The following is a 23,887-nucleotide window of genomic DNA, read 5'->3' on the forward strand; positions in this document are numbered from 1 at the left end:
CCAGGTCCCCTGACGAGGCAGGGTCCTGGATCCCCTCTGGAGGTATTGGCCTCGGCTGACAAGCAGGGGTGGTCTGCTGACCTGAGGCCGAGCAGCACCCTGCAGAGGCCGCAGCCCACCTGGGGCTCAGAGCCCTCACCTCAGCCCGGAGGCGCCGGTGCAGCCTGCGTGCGATCAGGCCCCGGGCATAGGCCTGCACGGTGAGCACGGCCCAGAGCCGGTGGCGGAAGGCCTTGCGCACCAGGTAGGCACGGCAGCGGGCCTGGAACTTGATGATGCGCTGGCGGGCCAGGCGGTACTGCTGGTGCAGCCTCCGGGAGCGGTGCAGGGCCTGCAGGCGCAGGAAGCCCAGCCGCATCTGCAAGGAGAGCCGGCAGCTCAGAGCCCGCCAGCCCTGCCCACGGGACAGTCCGGTACAGGGCTCCAGGCTGACTGTCTCAAACATAGCTCTGCCTTCTCTAGGACCAGGGCTCCCCAGAGTGAGGCTCTGTTTCCTCTCAGACAAGAGTTCTCTAGGGAGAGGCCTTGGCTTCCCTTGAAGGAGGGCCCTTACCCCCAATGGATCCCCATTCTCAGACTAGGAGCCAGCCCCCTTCCTGTCTGCCTCCCCAGCTCAGCGCCCAGGCCACAGCCCAGTTACTCTGCAAGAGGTCATGTGACACCGGCTCCCGGCCCCCTCCACGGTCTCTAATGGCCCAGGTGCTCCCAACCCATCAAAACATTCCAGAAGAAAAGCCACAGACTTTGCTGACCAGATGGAAAGAGCCACAAGAAGCCGACTTGGACTTTGGGCTGGAGGAGCGGGAACAGCTAGCAAGGACAGTGGCAGGAGGCCAAGGAGGCCTTGGGCACAGAGACAACCTGCTGCTGCGGCAACAGGGCCGGGTTCAAAGGCCTGGTGGGGCAAGGAGCAGCCCCCAGGGAGGCTCACAAGCTCATAGTTCCTCCGGCAGTTGTGGCCCCGCCAGTGCCTCTGGATCAGTGTGGCAGCATTCTTCAGCTTCAGGAAGTTAGATCTGAAATAGCATCATGGTACAGAGGCTCTTAGATCTGAGAAATAGTGCCCAGAGACAGCCAGGGGACTGGTGGGGTTTTGGTGGGGTTCAGGAGACCAGGGCTGAGTCCCAGCGCAGTGTCTCCCAGCTATATGACCTCGGGTAAAGGCATACGACTTCTCTGTGCCTCTGCTTCCTCATCTGTAAAATGGGTACAATACCACCCACCCTGAGTGCCTCACAGCCTCGTCACCTATGCCCACTAAGGTGGGCATTCAGAAGGCATTTACTGAATGAAGAAACATATGAATAATAAGTGAAATGATATAAAAATTAAAACCTTTGAACACTGTGAACATCACTTATTACTAACTTGGCCATTTTATAGACAAGGAAAGTGAGATTTAAGGAGTCTGGGACTAGAGCCCATGTCTTCCACAGGACTCTGAGCAAGCACAGTGCTGACCCCCTGTCCACGTGAGGCAGCTTGTATGGGATGACAGTCCCCTGTGACCTGATGGAGGACAGAGAGACCACACGTCACACAGCAGGTGTCTGCTGAATGTAGACGTGAACAGTGCAGGGGTGAAGGTTGGGTATGTCTGCGTGGGACAGAGCCCGGGAGCTGGTACCTGGGTGTGCATGAACAAGCAAGCAGCTGGGGGTAGGGATGAACAGATGGGCGGACAGACTCATGGACAGAAGAACGGAGGGAAGGGCAGACTGAAGGATGATGGACAGACAGCAGAGGGAGGGAGGGAGGGGCAGGTTGTGGAGTTGTGGAGCCCAGCTCACACAGCAGAGTCAGCCCTGCCCGGCTCTGAGCTGTCCCAGCCATATACATGCCCCTTACAGGGAACATGGGACATGCTCTGTGAGTCACAAAACCTCAAATTTCTTCTCTGGGAAATTTCATCAGGCATCCAAGACACCAGAGTGTCACCCAGGCACCTCACAGATCCGTGTGTGCATGCCGGTTTGGAGGGTGTGTTCCATGTCACTGCGCAGACAGGGCCCAGGCAGGGCTGCGTGAGTCACATGTCTGTGGTCGTCAGTGTTTGCACGATCGTGTGTATACGCTATGCACATGTGTGCTTGCTCCTGTGTGTGCACACAGGATGTGTTTATTCCTGGTGTTTGTGCAGGGGACAGAGGCAAGGCCAGCACACGTGCACACGTTTGTGTGTGGGCCAAGGTGGGGGAGCTGGTCCCGACACATACCTGTCTTTGAACCCCCGGATAACCTTCTGGAGGAGGATGACTCTGTCGGTGATGGCCTTGTCCCGTTCCACCTCCAGCAGCATGTCGTGGTGGTCCTGGAGGGCAGAGCTCCTGAGCCAGACCCCCATCCTCCTCACAGGGACTCCAGCTCAGCCCCCGGCTGCGGCTGCCCTATGCAGGCCCTCCCTCCCTTCCTATGGAGGCCAGGCCGAGAGCTCCCTGCCCTGCTCTGGCCCCATGGGTAGCCTCCTATGGCCACAGGGACCGACCCGGCTCAGGGCCATTTCCCAGAGGCCAGGGTGGGACAAATGGCCCAGGAGGAGCTAATCTGACTAGGCAGGGTCCGAGAGCCCACCACTCACACACTGGCTTCATCCCTATGGCCCTCTCTGCCGAAGCTCGCCGACCTGGGCCCTGCCATTTCTCTCCTGGTCTCTCTCACTCCTGCTCTGGTCCTCCTTTAGGGACGAAACCCCCCAAAACATAAAGCTGATGATGACCTTAAAGTGACACCCCTGGTTCCTGGGGTCAAGACTGGTGTCCCCCTTACTACCCCCCTGCACAGCCCAGGCCCTGCGGACTTCTCTGAGCCTCTCCTCCTCACTCCAGTTAGACAAAACCACATCATATGGTCCAGACAGATGAATGGAAGGTCTCCAGGCGCCAACACCGTGCAAAGTGCTGGGGTGGGGACAGGGGCCCTGCCCTGGGGAGATGGAGCCACATTTGTCCAATAACCCCAGACCACATCACTGTGGACAGGGCCACGGAGAAGCAGCTGGGCGGAGGCTGTCCGAATGAATGAGTGTATGAACGAGAAGTCCGTGTCTGGGCTCTCCAAATGACAGCACATTTCTGGAGAGCCCTGGGAGGTGACAGTGGGGACAAGAATGGTCCTCAGCGCTCTCTGGCACCAGACACCATCCTGCTGCCCGTTTCCTCCCTTCGCCACACAGGCTAGAAGCCCTGCTCTCCACTCCAGGTCAGGGCCCTGCCTGGGCCATGGGCTTCTCCCCTCTGAGCCTCTGAAAAGGGCGTGACATTCTTACGTCCCAGAGCCACTGTGAGAACTAAACAAGTTGCTGGATAAAAAGCACCCCCTCCTTGCCCAACCAGGCCTGCCACAACAAAGAATGCTCTTTGAAAAGGCTCCAGCAATCTGAGCAGGCAGGGCACAGTGGACATGTTTTTCTGACAAGGACATGAAGGCCTGGGGAGATGAAGGGACTGGCCCATGGCCCCTGAGCCAGGGAAGAATTAGAGGAGCCCAGATTCCCTCCAGCTCTCAGTTGGCTTTTCCCTTCCCTCCCGCAGCTATCCCCAGCTGCCAGGGCCCCACCCACCCACGGGAGGAAGGAGCCCTGCCCCTCGCCCAGGACAGCGGAAATGGAAATGGAGAAGCAAGCGGGCTGGGAGCTCACACTGTCCCTGCTACAGCTGCCAGGGCCCCGCCAATTCCCAGCAAGCTCTATTCCAAGGCCAAGACACCACATGGCCCAGCTCCCAGCCCTGCCCCCTCCCCAACTGTCTCATCCTAAAGTCCGGCCCCATTGAGCTCCAGGTGTTGCTCAGGGATGGTGTGAATAGGCCCCTGTAGAGGACAGAGGAGGGGGCTGTATGTGGCCTAGCACAGCCAGGATGAGCCCTGCCTGGCAGGAAATCACAGGAGGGGGCCTTAAGATATACTCAAGAGCCCCCTGCCCCCAAACACATCCCATTTTACAGATGGGAACATGAGGCTCAGAAAGGACCAACGAGCGGCCCAAAATCCCAGGGCAGACAACCAACCACAGGGTTCTGATTAAATCCAGACCTCCCTGGTGAACCACCTCTGACCTCACCCCCAGATCATAGATGCTCTTAAAACCAATTTCCCATCCCCCACAGAGGAGACCTAAACCACCCCCCTATCACAGACCACGGAGCAGGAACATCACAAAGGCCCAGCGCCAACTGACCTGATGCTCAAGCTTCTTTTCAGAGGCCCCAGGACCCCATTCTCACTGCGACGGGAACTCACACACCCACGAGGCCGACAGAGCAGAGGCTACGCTCACCTTCAGGAAGATCTTGGTTTTGCCAATCTGCCAGTCATCGTGGGTGCCCAGGACAGCCTCAGCCATGCGTTGGCATGTCCCCCGAAGGTCGTCCTAGGGGGTGCACAAGGGAAGGGACAGCCCCACCAGTGAGATAGGCCACCGAGTGTCCCTCCCAACGTCAAGAAGCAGGACTCTGGGGGTGCCTGGGTGGCTCAGTGGGTTAAGCCGCTGCCTTCGGCTCAGGTCATGATCTCAGGGTCCTGGGATCAAGTCCCGCATTGGGCTCTCTGCTCAGCAGGGAACCTGCTTCCCTCTGTCTCTGCCTGCCTCTCTGCCTACTTGTGATCTCTCTCTCTCTCTGTCAAATAAATAAATAAATAAATAATCTTAAAAAAAAAAAGCAGGACTCTGGCTCCAGCTCTGTGCCCCTGACATGCTGTGTGTCCCTGGCCAGGTCCTGCCTTCTCTGATCATCAGTTTTCTCCTCAGCTGGGCCGGAGGCTAACATCCAAGGCCCACTGGGCAGCGCTGGTGTTGTCCACTACCCCACGTGCGTGAAGGCCACACCAGCTGCGCACGGTGACCCAAGTCCTTGGAAAGACCTCTACTGGCCCATCCCTGACTTCCCCAGACACACCCTAGGTGGCTGAGCTAATGTTGAGCCCAGCACACCAGCCCCATGAGAAAACAAGGGCTCTTGCCCAGCCCAGAGCCGGCCCCTCCCCTCCTGCGATCTCCATCGCCAGCCCTATACCTGCTTGTAGGCGGGCTTCACCCCGGGCAGGAGCACACGGTAGCGCTCCACAAACTCCACGAAGCTGTAGCGGATGGGGTAGCCCGCCCGGCGGATCCGGATGGTCTCCATCATCCCCGAGTACCGCAGCTGGCGCACGCACAGGAGCCGGTCAAACAGCTGCCGGGCGCAGAGCCACGGGCATCAGCACTGGTGGCTCCTGGGGGCACTCAGTCCCACTCGGCCTTTTCCCAGCCACCCGGCAGATGAGAAGCAAGGCAGACTGAACCCTGGGCTGCCGTTTGAGCCTACTTAGCAGCACAAAATGAAACCCTCCTGCAGGACAAACTGCATCTTTGGGGGCACAGAAGAGAAACAGCCTAACTCCCTTTGGGCTACCTTGAGGGGGCTCCTTGGAGGAGGTGGCCTGGGTTCTTACTTGTCAGGTGAAAGGGCACTAGAGGCGGCAGGGGGGACACGGGCAAAGGTGTGGCAGTCTGAAGCACAGGAATGTTTGGGGACTTTATGGGGACTGAGGAGGCTAATGCACGACAAGGTCATGGTTGTGCAGGTGTTGGGTGCTTGTTCAACCCCACAGCAGCTCTTCCAACAACTTCTGGCTGCTGGCAATAAGAAGCCTTAAGGAAGAGACAATTGTCCCCATGGGCACAGAGTCAGGAGGTTGTAGAGGGACTGGAGAGTGCTCAGAGGCCAGGCTGGGGGCAGCAGGGAGTAACCAGGTTGGAGCTGCATTTGAGACCCACTGGCTCTCACTGCAGTGAAGAGGGAGCTGGAGACCAATGAGAAGGTCCTGCTGCTAAGGCTCAGGCAATAGATGCTGAGGTCTGAGCCCAGAGAAGGTTCTGGAAGCATCTGAGATCAGGAGAGAGGTTACCCAACTAGCTTGGCAGGCCCCTGGCCTCCTTCCCCCAGACTTCCTGCCCTAGATGGGGAGCGAGAACACTGTGTAACCCTCATGCCCCAGCAGACCCAGTCCTGAGCCCCATGGTGGACAGGCCAGCCCACTCTAGGCAACGTTTTCAGGCTGGGGGCAGGACCAGCCTGCAGCTGGCTGGCTTCCGCCACCCGTTTCCTCTCCCTCCACGCACTTTCCCTGGCCCAGCCCTGGCCTCCCTCCTTCCGTCCCTCCCCAGACCCCTCCGGCCCCAGCTTCCCTCCTGGGCCTCTGGGAAGAGCAGAGTGGTAAACAACACCTCCCAGAGCTAAGGAAAGAAAGGGCTCAAATGCAGGGTGGCCTGGGCTCCCAGCTTCTGGCCTCAAGCCCCTCAGGCTCCGGGTCTGCAGTTACACATCTCAAATGTGGAATCGCAATGGTACATCCCTCCTTCCCAGGCTGTTAGGAAGGTGGAATAGGGCTGTGGGGAGACTCTGGCCCATGTCAGGCACATGGAAAAGGGCCAATCAACATTATTCAGCAGAGTCAAAAAATGAGGGCATCCCAACAAGTCAGAGGAATCTGGGAAGGCTTCAAGGAGGAGGTGGTGGTTGGCAGGATGGAAGAAGAGGAGGTTTTCGAAGTCAGGGCTACAGCAAGAACCACAGCTGACTCCCACACCAGGCAGTCTGCATGCATATCGTATGAACGGCCCCCGGGAGCTAAGCCCAGCTAAAGGCGGTAGAGTCAGGATTTGAACCTGAGTGGAGCCCGCTGCAGTCAAGGCTCTTTCCAGGAGATCTGCTACCTCCAGTAAGTCGGAACTGGTTCTATAAGCCCCTCAGGTGCCCTACTATTCCCCAAAGAGAACAAAGTCTCAGCCCAGCCCTCACCCTGCCGCTTGGCCAGGTGCCCTCCCTGTCCCAGGTTGTGCCCCGGCTGGCTGGACCAGGGACCAGGGCCACTCACCATGGGCTTCTTGAATTCATTGGGCTTGATGCAGCGCACAAAGAAGGGCTGGCAGGCACCCAGCGTGCGCATCAGCAGCTCCAGCGACCGCTTGAACTGGCTGCTGAGTGTGGGCGAGCGCTTCCTGGTCTCGGCGCCCTGGAGGGACGGACCACAGGGATGGGAGGGGCTGACCTGTGCCCCCAGCTCTCCAGGAAGGGAAGCAGCAGGGGAGGTCAGCAGGCTTCAGGCCTGAGGGAGGGCTACCCTGGAGAAGCCGGGTAGCAGGGCACTTGGGGTTTTCCTGTAACTGACCATCTAGGCTGGCTCTGGGCCCCAGAGGCACCCCGGGGGCACCCCCTGGGACCTGGGTCTGGAGGAGCACTGGGGGAGTGGGTCCTGGCCCCCAACACTTCCAGAGTTGCTGGAGGACACTGGGCAAGGCCCAGCCCCATTCTGCCTTGCTGGGAATAAATGAGTAGCCGAATTTGGTCACCTCAGGACACTGAGGTCCTCTCTAGAGATGGGTCAGACAGACCGACATTCAGACCCCGGGCCCACTGCCTCCTAACGAAGTGATCTCACACACTTCGCTGAACAGCCCTGAACCTGTTTCCTAAGTGGGAACAGTGCCACCTCACTAGCTGTGACGAGGGCTGTGACGATGGTGAACACAGAATACATCTCAGTAAACAGCAGCCTGGGACCCCATGTGTGTGCTGGGGTCGACGGGGGTGCTCTCCGTGCCCTGTCCCTTCCCTGTGGGATTAGCTGGTCAGCAGCAGGCTCGGATAAGCCTCCTAAGGCACACAGCTGGCCTCCCGCCAGGTGGTCCTGAAGCCCAGACGCTCTGAGGCCGGCTGGCCAGCCGCTATCTGGGTGAGCTGGCTAGCACCCCCTCCCCTGTCGGGGTCCCCATCTCAGAATGCTTTGAAACGAGGCAGGGGTGCTAGGGGAGGGCCTGGTCCACAAACAGGAAGTAGGGCATCTCAGACCAACCCTGTGAGACTAGACCTAGAAATCAGACTCAATTCCAAAGTATTTTGATGTTGTTATTTCCCTCCCAGCTGCATCTGTGTGAGAATTTGTCAGTGAATTTGATTATTATTGTAAGGTTTTGTATTTTAAATGAGGCCTAATTTCATCTGACATCCCTCAGCCCTGCCAGCCAGGCATGCACGTGTAGCGGTGTGAAGTGTATGGTGCGGTGGGGGCAGCAGCGTGTGACACAGACAGCAGTTAGACCATATGCCCCAGACGGAAACAGAGCTTGCTGGGAAACAGCAAACACTCGCTATTCTGAAACATGCCCGGTCTCTGAGTGCAATTTGGCACAGGTTCTAGGATCTCGCCAGGGAGGCTGGGGAGTCTGCGATGGGGTCAGGTGACTGTCAGGTCTCTGACCCCCATGACTGTCCCAGAACCTGACCCAGCCGCAGCACCGGACGACCCGCGGCTTGGAGGGGGAGCGGGCTGGAGCGGGCTTCACCCAGCCCGCACTGGAGACCCTACTCCGAGCACACGCACAGCACAGACATGGATACACAATCCCGCACACAGCACACGCAGCATACCCGCGCGCACGCACACACACACACCCCGAATGGCACATACATGACACAAACCTTTCTTTGGTTTCTGTGATCACTCAGGAACTACTTCTGTCTGTCTATCTGTCTTCCCTAGGGCTGTGAGCCTGGTGAGGACAGGCAGATCTGCCTTGTTTTCAGTCGTGGCCCAGGCCCTGGCACAACTAACAAGCAGCAATGCCCTGTAAAAGCAGCTCCTGGAGTCCACGGGCTCCCAGAAACGTCCGCTTTCCGATTGCTCGGACCAAACTCTAAGGACTATCCCCAACTCCTGTTCCTTCATTTCCAACACGTCAAAATTTTTATTGGTTTTACCTCCCGGCTTCTGCCCCCCACACTCCACACCTCCCTCCGCTCCTCTAGCCTCCCGGCTGCCCAGGGAAAGCTGTCAAAACACAAATCCAGAGCTCTCCACCCGCCCCACTCAGAGCCCCTGCGACTGCTCCTGGCTTCCCTCGCGTGAGCACCGCTGTTCTGGTGAGGCCTAATGGGGTCCTGCGGGATCAGCCCCCTGACTTCCAGTCTCTCCGTGCTTCTAGCCACCCCTGCGTCATGCTCTCCACGGGGCTCCAGGCGGGCCCACAGGCTTCGCACTCGCTGCTCCTCCCCCCTGCAGCGCTTCTCCTCCGCAGCCTCTGCTGCCTCCACCACCTCCTTATCCACTTCCTATAAGGCCTTTCCCAGGGGCCCCTATTCGACATTGCAAACCTCGGGTATTTTTCCCTCCTCAATTTCTCTCCATCGTATCACTCTGACATACTATGTATTCTATTTAGTTATCTGCTTACTAGCAATTTCTCCTCTTTGCCAGAAGATAAGCTCCACAAGGACAGAGGCTGTTTTCAGTTCTGCCCTCTGCCCTGTCCCCAGAATGCAGGCCGACGTCTGGCATGGAATGGACACCCCGTTACCCTTTGTGTCTGAGAGCAGGAGTGTGGGAAGGGGAGCTACTCTCACCTCCTGGCCCCCGGGGTTTCTGAATCAATTGTATTTCACTGAGAGGAATGGTGGTCCTTTCTGATATTCATGGGTTTCTGGGAGAATCTGCAGACATTTGGAAATAGGGTAAAGGCAGGAGTAAAATGTCCAGAGCTCAGTGTTAAATGACTCCCCAGAGGGGATCTGAGGGGTAGACACCTAAGCAGGATGTGCACAGGGCTGGGGACATACAGGCAGGACAAGCCACCTGCATAAAGCTTGAATCAGGGGCTGGGGACATATGACTGGGGTTAGACATCAATTGGGGGGCTGGATGGCCTGGCTGGTCCCTCCAGCAGCACCGGCTGGGGTGGGCTGCCCAGGGCCACCTCAGGAGGCAGACGCTAGAGTCAAAGGATGGAAGTCTGGGGGTTGGAGAGGAGCATAGGACGTGGGTTTGGATCACTGGAAGGAGGTGGTGTGGGCTTCCACCACAAGATAAAGCACTGTCATCAACAAACTGTGACTAATACTTCATGCTTTGCCCGATTTCCACGTCCGTCTAACAGAGCTAGCATGCTTCCAGCAGTCTCCAAAACAGTTTTCTCTCTGAGGTGAGGCAGCACGCACAGAGACAAAGCAGATGCTTGCAAAGCTTCCCCTCAGCCTCACTTGTGTGGGACTTTGGATGATTTCCCATACCTCCCTGACACAGACCTGGACCAAAGTCCCATGTGTCACAAACGGTGTGACCTTGGGCCCGCACTTTGGGTCTCTCTGGGCCCCAGCTTTCCTGTCTCTAATGTGGGGACAAAACTAACCACTTGCAGGGTTGCTCTTAGGAGTGAGGAAGGTGAGAAATGGAAGTGGCTAGCTCACAGCCTGGTCCAGGAAAGAAGATATAGTCACGATCAAACGCACCACTGTTGTGTTCTAACTCTGTGCTCCAAAACTCCCTCAAGAATGAGCTGTTTCTGAAGACCCCAGGGTCTTCAACTTGGACCTCCCCATGGCTCCTCAATAAGTAGGTTCTAGTCCTAGGGTCCAGGGAAAGAAGCCTCAGAATAGGAAAATTTATGGGGAGGTTCCCAGATGTCTCCAGGTGCTTCGGAAAGAGAGGAGAAAGGGCAGGAGGAGAAGACGAGCTTCCATGATCTTCCTGGTCTGCCTAAGACCAGGAGGAACGGCTGAGCCTGGGGTGGGGGTGGGTTGGGGACTGGAGGAGAAGAAGAAAGACTGGGGAAGAGCCCAATGCCAGCGGACATGGGAGACCCGGAGTAGAGTCCTGGCTTGGCCCCCGGCTCATAGGGCATGCTGGGCAAGTCTTGCCTCTTTTTCTAGGACTCTGTTTCCTCCTTTAAGAAATGGAGAGGCTCACAGTTCACACAACTCAAGAAGCAAAAAAACCACACAAAACCACTCCACAAACCACTCCACAAAAAAAAACACACTCCAAAAAAAGAAAAAAGAAAGAAAAAGCCGGCCCTTTCCCCAAGCTTCAGAGCCACGGGGGCAGAGGCCACAGCCTAGCCCCAGGGGCCACTGAGGCATGGCCGCCATCCGCCGGCCCCAGACAGGGGTCTTTTACCTTCACGGAAGCTGCCGACTGGCGAAGAGTGCCGGATGAATAACCACAGAGAAACTACAACAGGAACCACAGTGCAGGGCCAGATGGGGTTGGGGGCAAGGAGAACGTGGTGGATCAGAAAACAGAGAGCAAAGTCAGGGAGACAGGACAACTCTCGGGGCAGAGGTCTGGGCTCCCAGGGATTTGGGGAAGTGCAGGCACCCAGACAGGCACCGAGGGGACAATGGCTCTGCCCTCCCTGCGAGTCCCTCTGAACGCCCTTCAGGAAGCCCTGGGACAGGAGGAAAGTACGAAATTTAAGAGGCATAGAATCACGCAGGAGACAAGTCTGCCAGATGACCACTCTAGGGACAAAGGAAATGCTGAGGATGGGAAATTCTGCACCCCGTATGGGGCCCAGGGCTGGGGCGCCCATGCCTGCTGTATTTGGATCTCTGAACATCCACATCCGTGCACATCCTCGAGGCCAGGTGTGCCCCCTTCTCCCAGGGTCCCTATGAGCTGCTGGAGGTCCAGCTGGGGGGACCTCCACGGTAAGCCATGTCCCGATCAGGCAGTGCTCTGTGACCTCTCCTGGCACCCTTCTCTGGGGCAGCAGGAAGACCAGACGGGAGGACCGTGGAGACCCCAGGGCCCCATTCTGGATCCATAGCAGAGCGTTGCCCTCACTCTGGGGTCAGAGGAACCCAGCCAGAGCTGTTGGACAAGGGTGGGCCTAGGCGCTGGCCTGGCTTCTGGGGGCCCTTCCTGCCTGATAGAGACCCTGCCCCAACATTACCATGGCAACGTCGGCCTGGAAGATCTGCTTGATGAACTTGTTTCTGGAAGAGTGGACCAGCTGGATGATGTCTCCATGCAGGGTGTCCCGGTTCTTCTCCAGGAAGCCTGGGCAGTGGCAAGAAGCAGTGGGTCACACCTCGAGAGCTCCGGCAGCCTCTACCTGACAACACTCAGCCGCTCCCCAAGCCCACAGTGTCTGAGCCCAGAAGACCCTCAAACTTCGCTTAGTTCAACCATACCCACTCCACAGCAGGGGACACAGAGGCCCGGCTTGCCCAAGATGATGGAGAGAGTGGGGGACAGAGCTGGCCCTGGAGCTGCACCTCCCTCCCCACATGCACCCCCTCCACCTGTTCAGAGAGGAGGGCCGCAGGCCTCGGCCCCGGGGAGGGCAGGGCTGCCTTCCTCAGGGAGCTACCCAGTGCCTGCAAGGCCAGCCTTAGTCTTTTGAATGAAGGCACGGAAGCCCCAGTTAAGTAAGTGTGTCACCTGGGAGAGAACACATGTTGGGCTACACAGCTAAGAGCAATGGCATTTAAAACACTGTGTGCTTGAACAGTGTGCTATGTTCCACAAAGTGCCCTCCCAGCACCTTCTATCTGGGGGGTGGAGGGGATTATCTTCCCCATCCCACAAGGGAGGACACCAATGCTCAAAGAAGCAAGTTATCTGACCACCACACGGCAAGCCACGGGCAGGTTGAGACTTGAATCTAGGACTCCTGGCCCCAGCCCAGGAAGGCTCACTGCACCTCACAGACCCTCAAGAGGCCTGCCAGTCCCAGGGACTGAGGAGTTAGGGACTGGTTAATAGGGCGAGCAGGGGGTGGCTCTTGCTAAGGCTGACAGAAGACAGAGTGGCCCACGGCTGGGGAGGCCTGATGAGGAAGAACACTGCAGAGAAGCAGCACCCTTTCCCCTAGGACTCAGGGTGCCCAGGCTTGGGGGACAGCACAGAGATGTAGCATTGGGCTGCCCACCTGGCATCTGGGGAGGGGGAGCGACAGAAGGCACCTAGTGGTGGAGGGGTAGCATTTGGAGGTGGAAAGGAATTGTGGGCTCTAATCAAAAGTCAACAACAGACTCACTCTGGGGCCCTAGGATGGTCCCCCTTCTGGACCTCAGCTTCCTCTTGTGTCAGATGGGAAGGACGGTACCCATAATCTCTTGCTTTGCCTCAGATCCCCTAACACCACCTGATTCGTAAATAAAATGCTGGATTAAAACAGTGCTTTGTGAGCCAGGAAATGCTGGCCAAACTGTTTAAAGCAGCTCAAAACTGGCTAGTGACCTTAGGCAAGCCATTTCCCTCTCTGAGCCTCCATTTCAAATCCATGAAGTAGATAAGCCTCATGTTCCCTCCAGATCTAACATTCTATAATTTTATAACTTTGTGCAGAGTCCACTCAATTTTCCCATCTCTATGCTCAGCAACAGCACGAGGCCAGACACAATCCTCTGTTACTCCCGACAACAGACATATCGGTTTGCCCAAAAGTCCTTCAAACTTAAAGTTGGCTTCCTTCCTTCTAACAGCGAGGTTGGATCTCACAGTCTAACAGCTGGGGAGAGCTGGGCAGGCTTCAGGTCCCATCCCTGCAGCACAGCTCACCGATATACTTGTCAGCCTTCTGGGTGACTCCACAGGGAGTAGGAAACCAGTGGCTCTCTGCTTGTTTGTTTTGAATTTCACTGGCCTTCGACCGCCGATGAAACTCTCGGAGGCTGAACATAAGAGCTCAATATAGACACATGCAACAGATGAGGCCCTTCAGACCAGGGTGGTGGGGGCAGAGTTGCAGGGGCGGTCTGCAAGAATTCCAGGTGGGGTGACCCTGACTGAGGGCTGACCCTCTCCTTCACCGCTAGCTTTAAGACAGAACCCAACTGCACAGCCCGACTGCATGGACCATGCAGCCCATTCAACGCTCACACTTGGTCTTGGTGCTCAGAGTCCCAGTGGGTCTCGGGGCTGGCTCTAGGCCCGGCTTGGCCCCTAACCGGCAATGTGATGGAAAGACCATTAACTTTCCCTTTCGAGCCTCAGCTTCCCTCTCTGCAAATAGGAGCACAGAGCCCACCCAAAAGAATGGAAAGCAGGGACTCAAACATATTTGCAAACCCATGTTCACAGCCTCTAAAAGGTGGAAACAACCCAAACGTGCATCAAGAGATGAATGAATTTTATATATTAAATATATATATACATACACATATGTGGGATTGACACCTGCTACGATACAGAAGAACCGTGAGGACATTATGCTGAGTGAAATAAACCAGACACAAAAAGACAAATGCTGTACAATTTCACTTAGATGAGGTCTCTTGAGTAGTCAGATATATATAGAGAGAGAATAGGATAGAGGTTACCAGGGACCGGGGGAGAAGGGCAAATTTTTGCTTAATCAGTATCTCATTGGGAGCAATGGGTAGGCACTGGAGATGGGACTGTGGCACATACCGTGAGTGTATTTAATGCCACTGAATTGTAATCTTAAAAAACTGTTAAAACGGTACATTTTACATTATATACACTAAACCACCACTTATTAAAATCTCTAAAAGAGAGGCACCCAGGGGCGCCAGGGTGGCCCAGTTGGTTAAGCACCTGCCTTCGGCTCAGGTCATGATCCCAGAGTCCTGGGATGGAGCCCCCACACCCCCACCCCACCGCCAGCTGGGTTCCCTGTTCAGCGGGAGTCTGCTTTTCCCTCTCCCTCTGCCCCTTCCCCTGCTCAAGCATGCTTTCTCTCAAATTAAAACAAAAAAACAAAACAAAAAAAAAACCCAAAAAAACCCCACTTTATAAATAAAAGAAAAGAAAATCTCTAAAAGAAAGAAAGAGCAGCAGACCCAGGATTTCCTAAGGCCCCTTCTGGCTCTGCTCCAGGCCCCAGCCCATCCCGGGGAAGGAGCAAGGCAAGGGCAGGAGAGAGCCCAGGCAAAGAGACTCCAGCCCCAGACAGCCGCTGTACCTTGGCTCTCATAGTAGACGACGCCTGCAAAGTGGTTGATCCCAAACTGAGTCTCGTGGTTGTTCTTAGGGGGGATATAGTTGGAGTTCAGCTTGTGCTGGGAGTTCAGCTTATGCAGCATGGTGGTGTCTGTGCCCTGTGGGAACCGATGGCTGTGCTCAGCCCCCCTTGCCCCAGGTCCTCCTGCCTCCGCTGGCCTAGGCCTTTGCACCCGCTCTTTGGTCTTTCTCAAGAGCGTCCTCCATTTGCACCCCACACAGGAGCTCTCTGGGCCTCCATTTCACCATCTGTTAAGCGGGTGGATTGGAACTACACGATCTTGAGCTTTCAGTCCAGTTTAGAAAATCTATTTCCCACAGTGGAAATCATGGGAGCAGTCCCTCTCCCTCTCCGACACCTATCCCAGGTCTGGAGCACCTGCTTTGTATCAGCTACATGCTTAGATCTCCATCATTTGGTCCAGGGCCCCATGGACTGCAGGTGATTCCCAAATGTCAGAGGAATGCGCCTGCCCTGGCCTCAGAGCCACCCTGAGAGGCACATATCTTTGGTCCCATTTTATAGATGAGGAGAGCAGACGCTCAAGGTGGAAGGGGGTGTTTAGCACAGGCGTCCAACAACGGGCAGGCGCACCTTGGGGAACTTGCTCTCCTCGTCGATGAGGGAGATGATGTTCATGGGCTTGTTGGCGATCATGTCCAGGGCGTCCTGGTTGTCAGTAAACTCGATGTGCAGCCAGTCGATGCTCTCCAGGTCGTACTCCTCCTGCTCCAGCTTGAACACGTGACGCACGAAGAACTGCTGCAGGTGCTCGTTGGCGAAGTTGATGCACAGCTGCTCAAAGCTGCAGGGGGCACGGGGGGCACAGGGGGTGGGCGAGGGACTGAGCAGGCCTGGGTCCTCTGCCCTGCGCGTCCTTGGCCATGCTGTGCTCCCTGCACGGACTCCCCAGCCTCTGAGGCAGGCAGCAGGGCCCAGTCCCCCACCCTGGAGGTAAGGAAGGGGACACTGAGCCAGAAGGCACCAACAGCTGGAACTGTTTTCCCGCATGACCAGGCCTGTGAGCTGACTGACAGGTGGGGGCACCAAATCCCTTTAGAGACCTGGCGGGATTGGGGGGCTGGAGCCATGGCCCTGGGGGCAGGGGCGGGGCATGAAGAGGGATCCAAAGTTGTCAGCAGAGGTGAAGGGGGCTCATGAGATTTAGCAAGTGACCTCCTGAAGGCCAGCATCTCTAAGTCACTAACCCAGTGCTCTACCAGGTGACACTGCACATATCCACTATGGGTATTTGGTGGAGGTGGGGGGCTTGGAGACATCCAGATGCTACAGGAATTGAAGTGAGTTGCTAGGAGTCACATAGGTAGGCAAGTGGGTGGGGAGGCTGCCCCCAGCCCCAGGATCTATGTGGGCCCGCTCCCTCCAGCTGCCCCTGCCACTGCCTCCAAGAATGGCCCTTCAGGGTGTGTGGGATCCCAAGCGTGGCTCAGCCTCATCCGCTTCAAGGCACCTTGCCCCTTGGTCATTGGGGTGTCTATGATGGTGTCAGAGGTTTCTCCCCACCCACCCCCAGTGGCCTCAGCTGACCCCAGCACCAGGAGGTGATGGGCCAGAAGGTGAGTGAGGGAGCCCACGAGGACAACTGGAGGCAAAGTGTCTGCAGCCCGGCATAGCGTGCTCACAGCCTGCTGAGTGTGGTTTAAAGGAGAGCTGCAACACCCGTTCTGTCTGTGGAAGAAAATTCTGGCAGAGCAGAGCCCCTCGTGGTACCTGTTCACAGCAAAGTTCTCAAACCCAAAGATGTCTAGGAGGCCGATGGACCTGCGAGAGCTCTTCACTTCCTGGGAGGGGGGCTTGTAAATGGCCGCGTTGATCTTGTCCACAATCCACACGAAAAGCCGCCCATAGATGCCCTGAGAAGGGGCTGTGTCAGCCCCTGGAACCACATGCAGTCCCAAGGAGATAGGCTGGGTTCCTGGGGCCGTCACCACCTCACACACTCCCTCCCCTGCTGTTTGAACTCCCCTAGTCTTTACTCAAGCTGTTCCCTCTGTTTTGGAGCCCCCTTTCCTGTTGGAACAATTCCTACTCCTCAAAGCTCTGTCAAGAAGCCTTCCCTAACTCTCCTTTGGGCTCCCATCCCTCCACCCACATCTGTCTCCCTATTAGCTCTGAATATTTGGAGGGTCCCAGAACCCAGCACAGAATGCGGCACAGGCAGGAACGCAATGGCTGGCAAACAAGTGAGCGTGGAAGCAGGAAGGGCTGGGGGCCCTCTCCACCTGACCCAGCCCACCTTCAGTGTCTTCTTTGGAAAGACCAGGCCTCCTTGGTCCTCTGGGCTGGGAATAGCACAGTAGACCAAGTGCCCAAACACTATGTCCCAGCATGAGGCCCATGGGGCTGGGGAGCAAAGCAGGCTGGGGATGGAGGACCTGAGGGGACCTGAAGGGACCAGAGCTGGCAGGGCTCCCCAGGAGCACAACACTCAGCCCCCTGCAGGAGGAAAAGAGCTCAGGAGAAGGCAGCCTCTTGCTCGGCTCCCTCCCCGCAGAGCCAGTGGCCAGAGCCTGGACCCAAGGGCAGGCAGGGGTTGTGGCCCAGATGTCTGTCTGGTTGGGTGGACTCCTCCACTCCTGCTTATATGGACAAGCTAATGCCCCCACCCCAGGTGGAGCAAGCCGGAGCCACGCCCCAAAGAGCCCACCTTGACGAAGGCGTCTCGCACATCCAGCGCCTGCTCCCTGCTGAGCGGGGTAGACACGGTCTCCCCGCGGGTGATGAGGGTACGGCTGGTCAGGCAGTTCATCAGGGCTGGAGGGTTCACCTGGTGGGGCAATATCCCGACGCTCACCGGACCCCCGTGACCCATCGCTCCCTCTGCCCACCTTAAAGAGCTCCCTTCCCACTGTCCCCCCCAGGCCTTGCTCAGACCAGCTCCTCCACTGAGAATGCCCTTCCCCACAGCCCCACAGCTGCAGCCTCAGCAGCCAGGTCCTCCCCAGCCATCACACCGCACCCAAAGCCTGGGCTGGCTGCTCTTTTCCTGACCGCCTCCTCACTCCCTATTACCTGGCCCTCCTAGGGCTGGCTCAGACTGGTTTTATTTATCCCAGTTTTCCATCCCAGGGCAAAGCCCAGTGAGGCTTTGCTGAGAGATGGACAGACTGACTCACCCAGGGTCCCCCATGCCCCACGCCATCCCCAGGGGCACCAGAGTTAGGGCGGCTAGGCTCCTGAGTGCCAAGGCTCTATCCCCTCCCTGAGACCCGTGCCCAGCACAGATCCTGCTCACAGTCAGTTCTCCATGTGGAACTTCTAGAACTCTCCCAAGCAGAGTCCCTGCTTCCAGGTTCCCACATGCCCAGCCCCCTGAACCTGAGTCAAGACTGCCCCTCTGAGAGAAACTGAAGCAGAAGCCATGAGGACAGAAGGCCGGACACTGACCTCGAGCAGGGATGCGGCTGTAGCCAGGGACGGGGAGAAGAGGACCTCGCAGGCATCCAGGTTCTCAAAAGTTCGGGCTGTCACAGCCGGCGGGGCGCAGGGTCAGGCAAACGAGGGTGGGCACAGGGGAAAGGGGCAGGCTAGGAGGGCCAGGCTCTCGGGGGCCTGCCCTGTTCACAGGGGCCACCGGCACTGTGATTAAGCACTTCTCTGGGTCAGGGTATTTTTGAAGGATGTTCTTCCCATGAGCTATGGGCACCACGAGGTAGGATACTGGTGCCATGCCCAGTATCCAAGTGGGGACACTGGCCGTTGTGGCCCTTTCCCCTCCCACACTCCTCCACCCCAGACTCCCAGAGCTCCTGACAGCAGCCCTGGCTCTTATGAAGCAGATATGTGGTGGCTGGCGCAGAAGCTGAGCCAACCAGCCCCCCACGCCCCTTCCCTTGCAGCCAGGACAGGACTGGGGCAGAGGTGCACCATTGGGGCCCCTCACCCTCATACTGCAGGTTGCCCAGGTGCAGGATGGCGGCCAAGAGCTTGGAGATCTCCCAGTTCTCTGTGTCGGTGAACATGAGCACCTTCATGGCCGAGCGGATGTTGGCGTATTCCTGGCTGTCCTCCCGGCCTTCGCACGTGGTACAGTTACCCTGGCGAGCAGAGGTGAGAGAATAGGACACAGGAGGGTGTCAGTAAGGCCGTGGGGACCCCCAGAGAGGCAGTGGCTGGGCCAAAAGACCCCCTCTGCCAGGCCAGGCCAGCCTGGGGTGGCAGGTACTAACTTCACCTCGTGAGCACCATGACCTCTCCAGAAAGTCTAGAAAGCTCCTGGTTAGAGCTTTTAAAGAATACACTCCCCACTTCTAAGGACTCCCAGGTGCCCCTTCTTCCCCAGAGTGAGAGGAGCTGGGTCACTGAGACCTGGCCTGGCCAGTCGCCTGGCCCAGCAGTCACAGCACACAGGTGCTACTCCATACCGTGCTCCCACTGCCCCCCCAATGGACACTCTCACTCTCGCTCAGGGACTGGAGGCTTCATGGTTGGGGGGGGGGGGTGGTGAGACTGTAGGCAAGCAGGGCACTGACAGGGGTCTGCCCCAGGATGTGTGCCTGTTCACGTGCGCTTGCCCCCTCCAGCTACAGGAAGTGTCTGGGAAGGCCTGCACACCCACAACACCTACTTATTTTTTGTCCCACATCCCCCGTGTGTCCCTGTGTCCCGGCCCTGCCCCGCCCCAGACAGCCAGGCAGGGATCCTCTCCAGGCCTAAGGAAGCCGGTCCAGAGCCGGCCTGCTGTACCCATGCACCTCCACCCATCTGGGTGGCAGCAAGAGTCCTGGGGCCCATGCCTCCTTGGTAGCTAGACAGCGGCAAGAGACTGCCACCAGGGCTCCGTGACCAGTGAGCCCCGAGGCTGAAGCTGCAACAGCCTCTGTCTTCCAATCCTGGGGCACCTGGCAGAGGCCCTGGTCTTCACGTCCTCAAAGCCCAAACTAACAGCATGTGTGTGGGGGCAGGTCTGTGCACATGTACACACGGGCACATATCTACATGCCCCAGATCTAGGGTATCTGTGCAGACTTAGGAACGTATGTCTCCATGATGACAATTCATCTAGATACATGTGCCCCTGGAAGCATGCCCAAGTGGGACCCATACAAGCCCACATACAAGCCCAGAGTGGGCTGGGGTAGGTCAGGGGACAGGGAGAGCCCACACAGAGGAACCCACCCACCAGGCCAGAAGCTGGGGAGCAGCTGGGGTTGCTGGCCATGACCTTGCTGGGACAGGTGTCCCCTTCCCTAGGTGCCCCACCCGGGCCTCACCATAGCCAAGTAGTTATAGTCCGTGGCCTGGCCCAGGCCCAGCTTCTTCTTCTGATCCGCGCTCATGCCCTCCAGCATGCAGTAGAACACGTGGTAATTTCGTTCATCGGGGGCCTGCAAAAGCAAGTACGAGGTGTTGGGGGGTGGAGGAGGAGGCAGCATCAGAAACTGGTCAGGTTGAAACACAGTTTACTATTTTAACAAGTGACAAAATAGTGACCAAAAAAGCCCCTGTGGGCGGCTTCATGGCGGGAATTCAGGCACCGCAGGGAGCGGGCAGCGGTCTGGCCCGATCCACACTGTGCGGTACCCCCACCGCTCCCGAAGCTGGGGCATCAGGGCAGGGCCAGCTCCGCCCTGGGCTCAGCCCACCTGGCGGCAGACACGGGACTTCTCCAGCAGGTACTGCTCGATCTTGGCGCCCTCGATGGCACCCCGCTTGTTGAAGTGGATGTCGATGTACTTCCCGAAGCGGCTCGAGTTGTCATTGCGGATGGTCTTGGCGTTCCCAAACGCTTTGGGGTGGGGAGAGGGTCATGAGCAAGGTCAGCACGCACCTAGCCCCCCAGCCCCACTCTGCGAGCCCTGGCCCTACCTTCCAGGATGGGGGTGGCTTCCAGCACCTGCTGCTCAATCCAGGAGTGCTGCCCGCTGATGGCCGCCAGGAACTGCAGGATCAACTTGGTGCTCTCGGTCTTCCCTGCCCCAGACTCCCCACTGCAGAGCAGATCCAGAGAGAGTCAGGGCCCATCACAGTCTGCGGGGGCCTCTCCCTACGGGGCTTCAGCTCACGCTGCTTCCCCCACCTACACCTCCCCACTCCCCAGACTATAAAGGCTGACAGTATGGACCTTTCAGGGATGGGAAAGGCTCCAGGACCTCAGGGCTCTGCCACACCAAAGGTACTTTCCTTGTCCTTCATTTAGACACACACACACAAACACACACACACTCACACACGCCCCACGCCATCCACACCTTCCATGGAGCATGACATAGACTGATGCTATATCAATGCTTTGTCCTGTTACCCTCTGCCCAAGAGAGAATAAGGGCCCAAAATGTCATCTGACTCTAACTTAACAGGAATCAGTAATAAACAAGGTTGGCCTCAAAAGCTAACAAGAACTTTGGCAGCATTAACAGAGATGTAAGACCTGGGAAAGGGAGGGGATTCTCTACATGATGAAGCATTAGCAGGAACACAAAGCTGGAGCTCTGGGACTAAGCCCCAATCTGGTGCCGGGCCACCCACCTGATGATGCAGCACTGGTCACGGCTGTTGCGCTTCATGTTGAAATAGCAATTATCAGCAATGGCAAATATGTGGGGGGGCATCTCTCCAATCTTCTTGTTGGTATACTGGCGGATATGCTCTGGTGAGTAGATGGAGAGCAGCTGGTAGGGGTTCACAGCCACCAGGATGGAGCCTGTGTATGTCTGTGGGCACAAAGGGACGAGGAACTTGTTACTTCCCATGGGGGAGGCTTGAACTCTAGAAAGTTCTCAGGCTCCACCCTGCTCCATCCTGTGGAAGGCACAGCCCTCGCTTTGGAGTCACATGGACCTGGGGTCAGAATCCTGCCTCTCTGCGAGCTGGGGGAGGGGTCTGCAAACTACCATTGGGTCTGGGTCAGAGTAGGTATTCAGTGAGGTTTGATGAAGGGAGGAAGGAAGTGGGAGAGGGTCTCTAAGCCTCTATTTCCTTACCTTTATCTGTAAAAAATCATGAAAGTCATAGTTCACCATAGGTACTCCTGCAATGCTAGTTCCCACTTTTGCCTCCAAGCCCTGTATCCCAGAGGTTTAGAGTAACATTCGTAAACTGGACCATGGCTGAGCAGAGGCTGGGTTGGTTCAGGGGGAGTAGAACGAAGGCACAGCATGCTGAAGGGGCTACGGGATGTGGTCTGGGGGCTGGGAAGGCCCCAGTCTCTGCAGCACGGCCCCAGGACAGAGGGATCCCTGTGTTCTGGGGAACAGGGCACCTCCAGTCATCCTGGCCAGCACAGGTGGGGGGCCCAGTGCACCTAAGATAAACTTCTAGGGGCCTTTCTGTTCTTGGGCTCCTCTGTTGATGCACGAGGTTTCCTGCTGTAAGCCCGGGGCCTTGCCACACAGGGGCCAACACGGTCTGGGCCTCTTGCCACCACGGCAGAATAAAGTACCCAGGGGTTACTGCTCCCTCCCCACCCTCCCCAGCCCAGCTTGAAAAGGTCAGGCGCAGCCTATAATTGGTGATGGATGGATGGACATCTGGACCTGGAGAGGCTGAAAAAAGATGTGACCACACAGAGGAAGTAACAACCGGGTCCACAGCCTTCTGCCAAGGCCATATGACATCACCCCAGAACAAAGCCATGCCCAGCAGACTCAGCCCAAGGTGGCCATGCTGGGCAAGTGCGTCTGCCAGCACCGCATTCCAGGGAAAAGGCCCAAACCAGGGTCGGCTGTAGCCATGCAAAGCAGCCTCGGGCTCGGCAGTCCAGACCCAAGTTCCAGTCCTGGCTCTGGCCGCCTCGCCATTTACCGCCCTGCTCTGAGCCCCAGGGGACGCTCCTCTGCCACCCGGGCTCTCCCTCCAAACAGCCCAAGCCAGGGGCTGCTGCATCTGCCGGTACAGACCTCCTGAGTGCATGCAAGAGCCCAGACAGGGAAAGGTGGGGCAGGACAAGGACGCAGGCTGCAGGGGGCTGCCAGGCCAAGCACGTCCTGAGAGCGTGAGCCAGCTCTGCCTTACTTACCCGCCCTCCACAATGGGTCTGAGATTGGAAAGGAAGGAACAGGAGAGAGAGATGGTCAATGAGGAATGGGAGGCAAGGAGCTTCTCCACCAAGAACACCCCACACAACTTGGGACTGGGCTCACATCTCAGATCGGAAGCCATGAACTGCCAGCCCCAGGGTACCTCGACCCCATGACCTACAGCTCAGCACTCCCTGGCTGTGGGAACCAGCTGGCCCAAGGGAGGGAGTCAGCCCCAAAGAACGTCTTTTCCATGGATCACTTTGCTTGTCTACACCTCAGTTTGTTCATCTGTAAAAGGGGGATGGTTAGCACTTCCCCCCTACCCCTCCACCCCGAGGTTATATGAAAACTGAAGGGCATAGCCTTTGGCATGTGCCTGGTTACAGAGAAGCTGTGTTTACATGCCACCTTCCTTAATAAAGTGACACGGAACCACCTGGTCTGTGATCACAAATGGGGCGGGAGATCAGCTCCACACAGTCGTTCAAGGACCCTCCACTGGGACTCAGGGGGAGGCCAACAGCCACACTGTGGGGGCCAGGGAGGAAAAGCCTGGGCCTGGGGGAGGCAGCAGATTCCTCTGGTGGAGAAGATGGGGGCGGAGGGAGAGGGGGCGTGAAGGCTGGTCCGTGGGAATCAAGCACAGAGGCGTGAAAGGGCATGGCATTTGGAAGGTCTTTTGGAGAAAGGTCGCTTTGGCAGCTGAGAGAGGATGAATGGTTGTCCTGGAGTCTGGAGGTAGAGACACCATTTCAGGCCTAATGAGCCAGTCAACAGAGGCAGCCAGAGCCAGACAGGGGTGGTCCTGGGATCAGGCCCGGCAGCCATGTGCAGGCCCAGGCAGTGCCAGAGAGGAGGCACTGATAAAAACTGGGAGAAGCCTTCCTGGGGTGGGGCCCAGAACCTCCCCTCTCCTGCAGAGCTTCCAGGGCCCCCCATAGCACCAGGCTCCCCCTCCTGGATGTCCCCCCATTCTGCTCACCCACCTGTCCAGACCGGACCCCACCCTCTGCACCAGCACGGCTCCTTCTCACACTGCCCAACTTGGCCGACAGAGTCCCCCATCCTTCACCCAGGGTGGCACCCAGGAAGCCCTTCTCTGCCTCCCTCTCCTTCCTCCCAGCCCACCTCTCTCGGGTGGCACAGCCAGGCCTCAGGCCCTGGGCACCATGGGCTCTCACAG

The 23,887-nt window shown here is 57.5% G+C and overlaps 1 protein-coding gene across 1 annotated transcript in view; it reads right to left on the bottom strand.

The window, feature by feature from the left end:
• The window catches only part of MYO7A (myosin VIIA), a 63,755-nt gene that overhangs the window by 29,918 nt on the left and 9,950 nt on the right, over positions 1 to 23,887 (bottom strand). Inside the window, exons 3-19 of the mRNA XM_059188244.1 lie at positions 21,212 to 21,396; positions 20,552 to 20,673; positions 20,329 to 20,471; positions 19,957 to 20,070; positions 18,627 to 18,780; positions 18,131 to 18,207; positions 17,391 to 17,510; positions 16,454 to 16,596; positions 15,317 to 15,527; positions 14,684 to 14,819; positions 11,705 to 11,811; positions 6,853 to 6,990; positions 5,010 to 5,168; positions 4,274 to 4,366; positions 2,217 to 2,311; positions 932 to 1,016; positions 140 to 358 (exon numbers count right to left, since the gene is read on the bottom strand). Of these exons, the coding sequence (XP_059044227.1) occupies positions 140 to 358; positions 932 to 1,016; positions 2,217 to 2,311; positions 4,274 to 4,366; positions 5,010 to 5,168; positions 6,853 to 6,990; positions 11,705 to 11,811; positions 14,684 to 14,819; positions 15,317 to 15,527; positions 16,454 to 16,596; positions 17,391 to 17,510; positions 18,131 to 18,207; positions 18,627 to 18,780; positions 19,957 to 20,070; positions 20,329 to 20,471; positions 20,552 to 20,673; positions 21,212 to 21,396 (2,301 nt within the window). The remainder of the gene's footprint in view (positions 1 to 139; positions 359 to 931; positions 1,017 to 2,216; positions 2,312 to 4,273; positions 4,367 to 5,009; positions 5,169 to 6,852; positions 6,991 to 11,704; positions 11,812 to 14,683; positions 14,820 to 15,316; positions 15,528 to 16,453; positions 16,597 to 17,390; positions 17,511 to 18,130; positions 18,208 to 18,626; positions 18,781 to 19,956; positions 20,071 to 20,328; positions 20,472 to 20,551; positions 20,674 to 21,211; positions 21,397 to 23,887) is intronic.

The sequence above is a fragment of the Mustela lutreola genome, chromosome 1 (genome assembly GCF_030435805.1).
Source record: "Mustela lutreola isolate mMusLut2 chromosome 1, mMusLut2.pri, whole genome shotgun sequence".
In the NCBI taxonomy this organism is placed as follows: Eukaryota; Metazoa; Chordata; class Mammalia; order Carnivora; family Mustelidae; genus Mustela; species Mustela lutreola.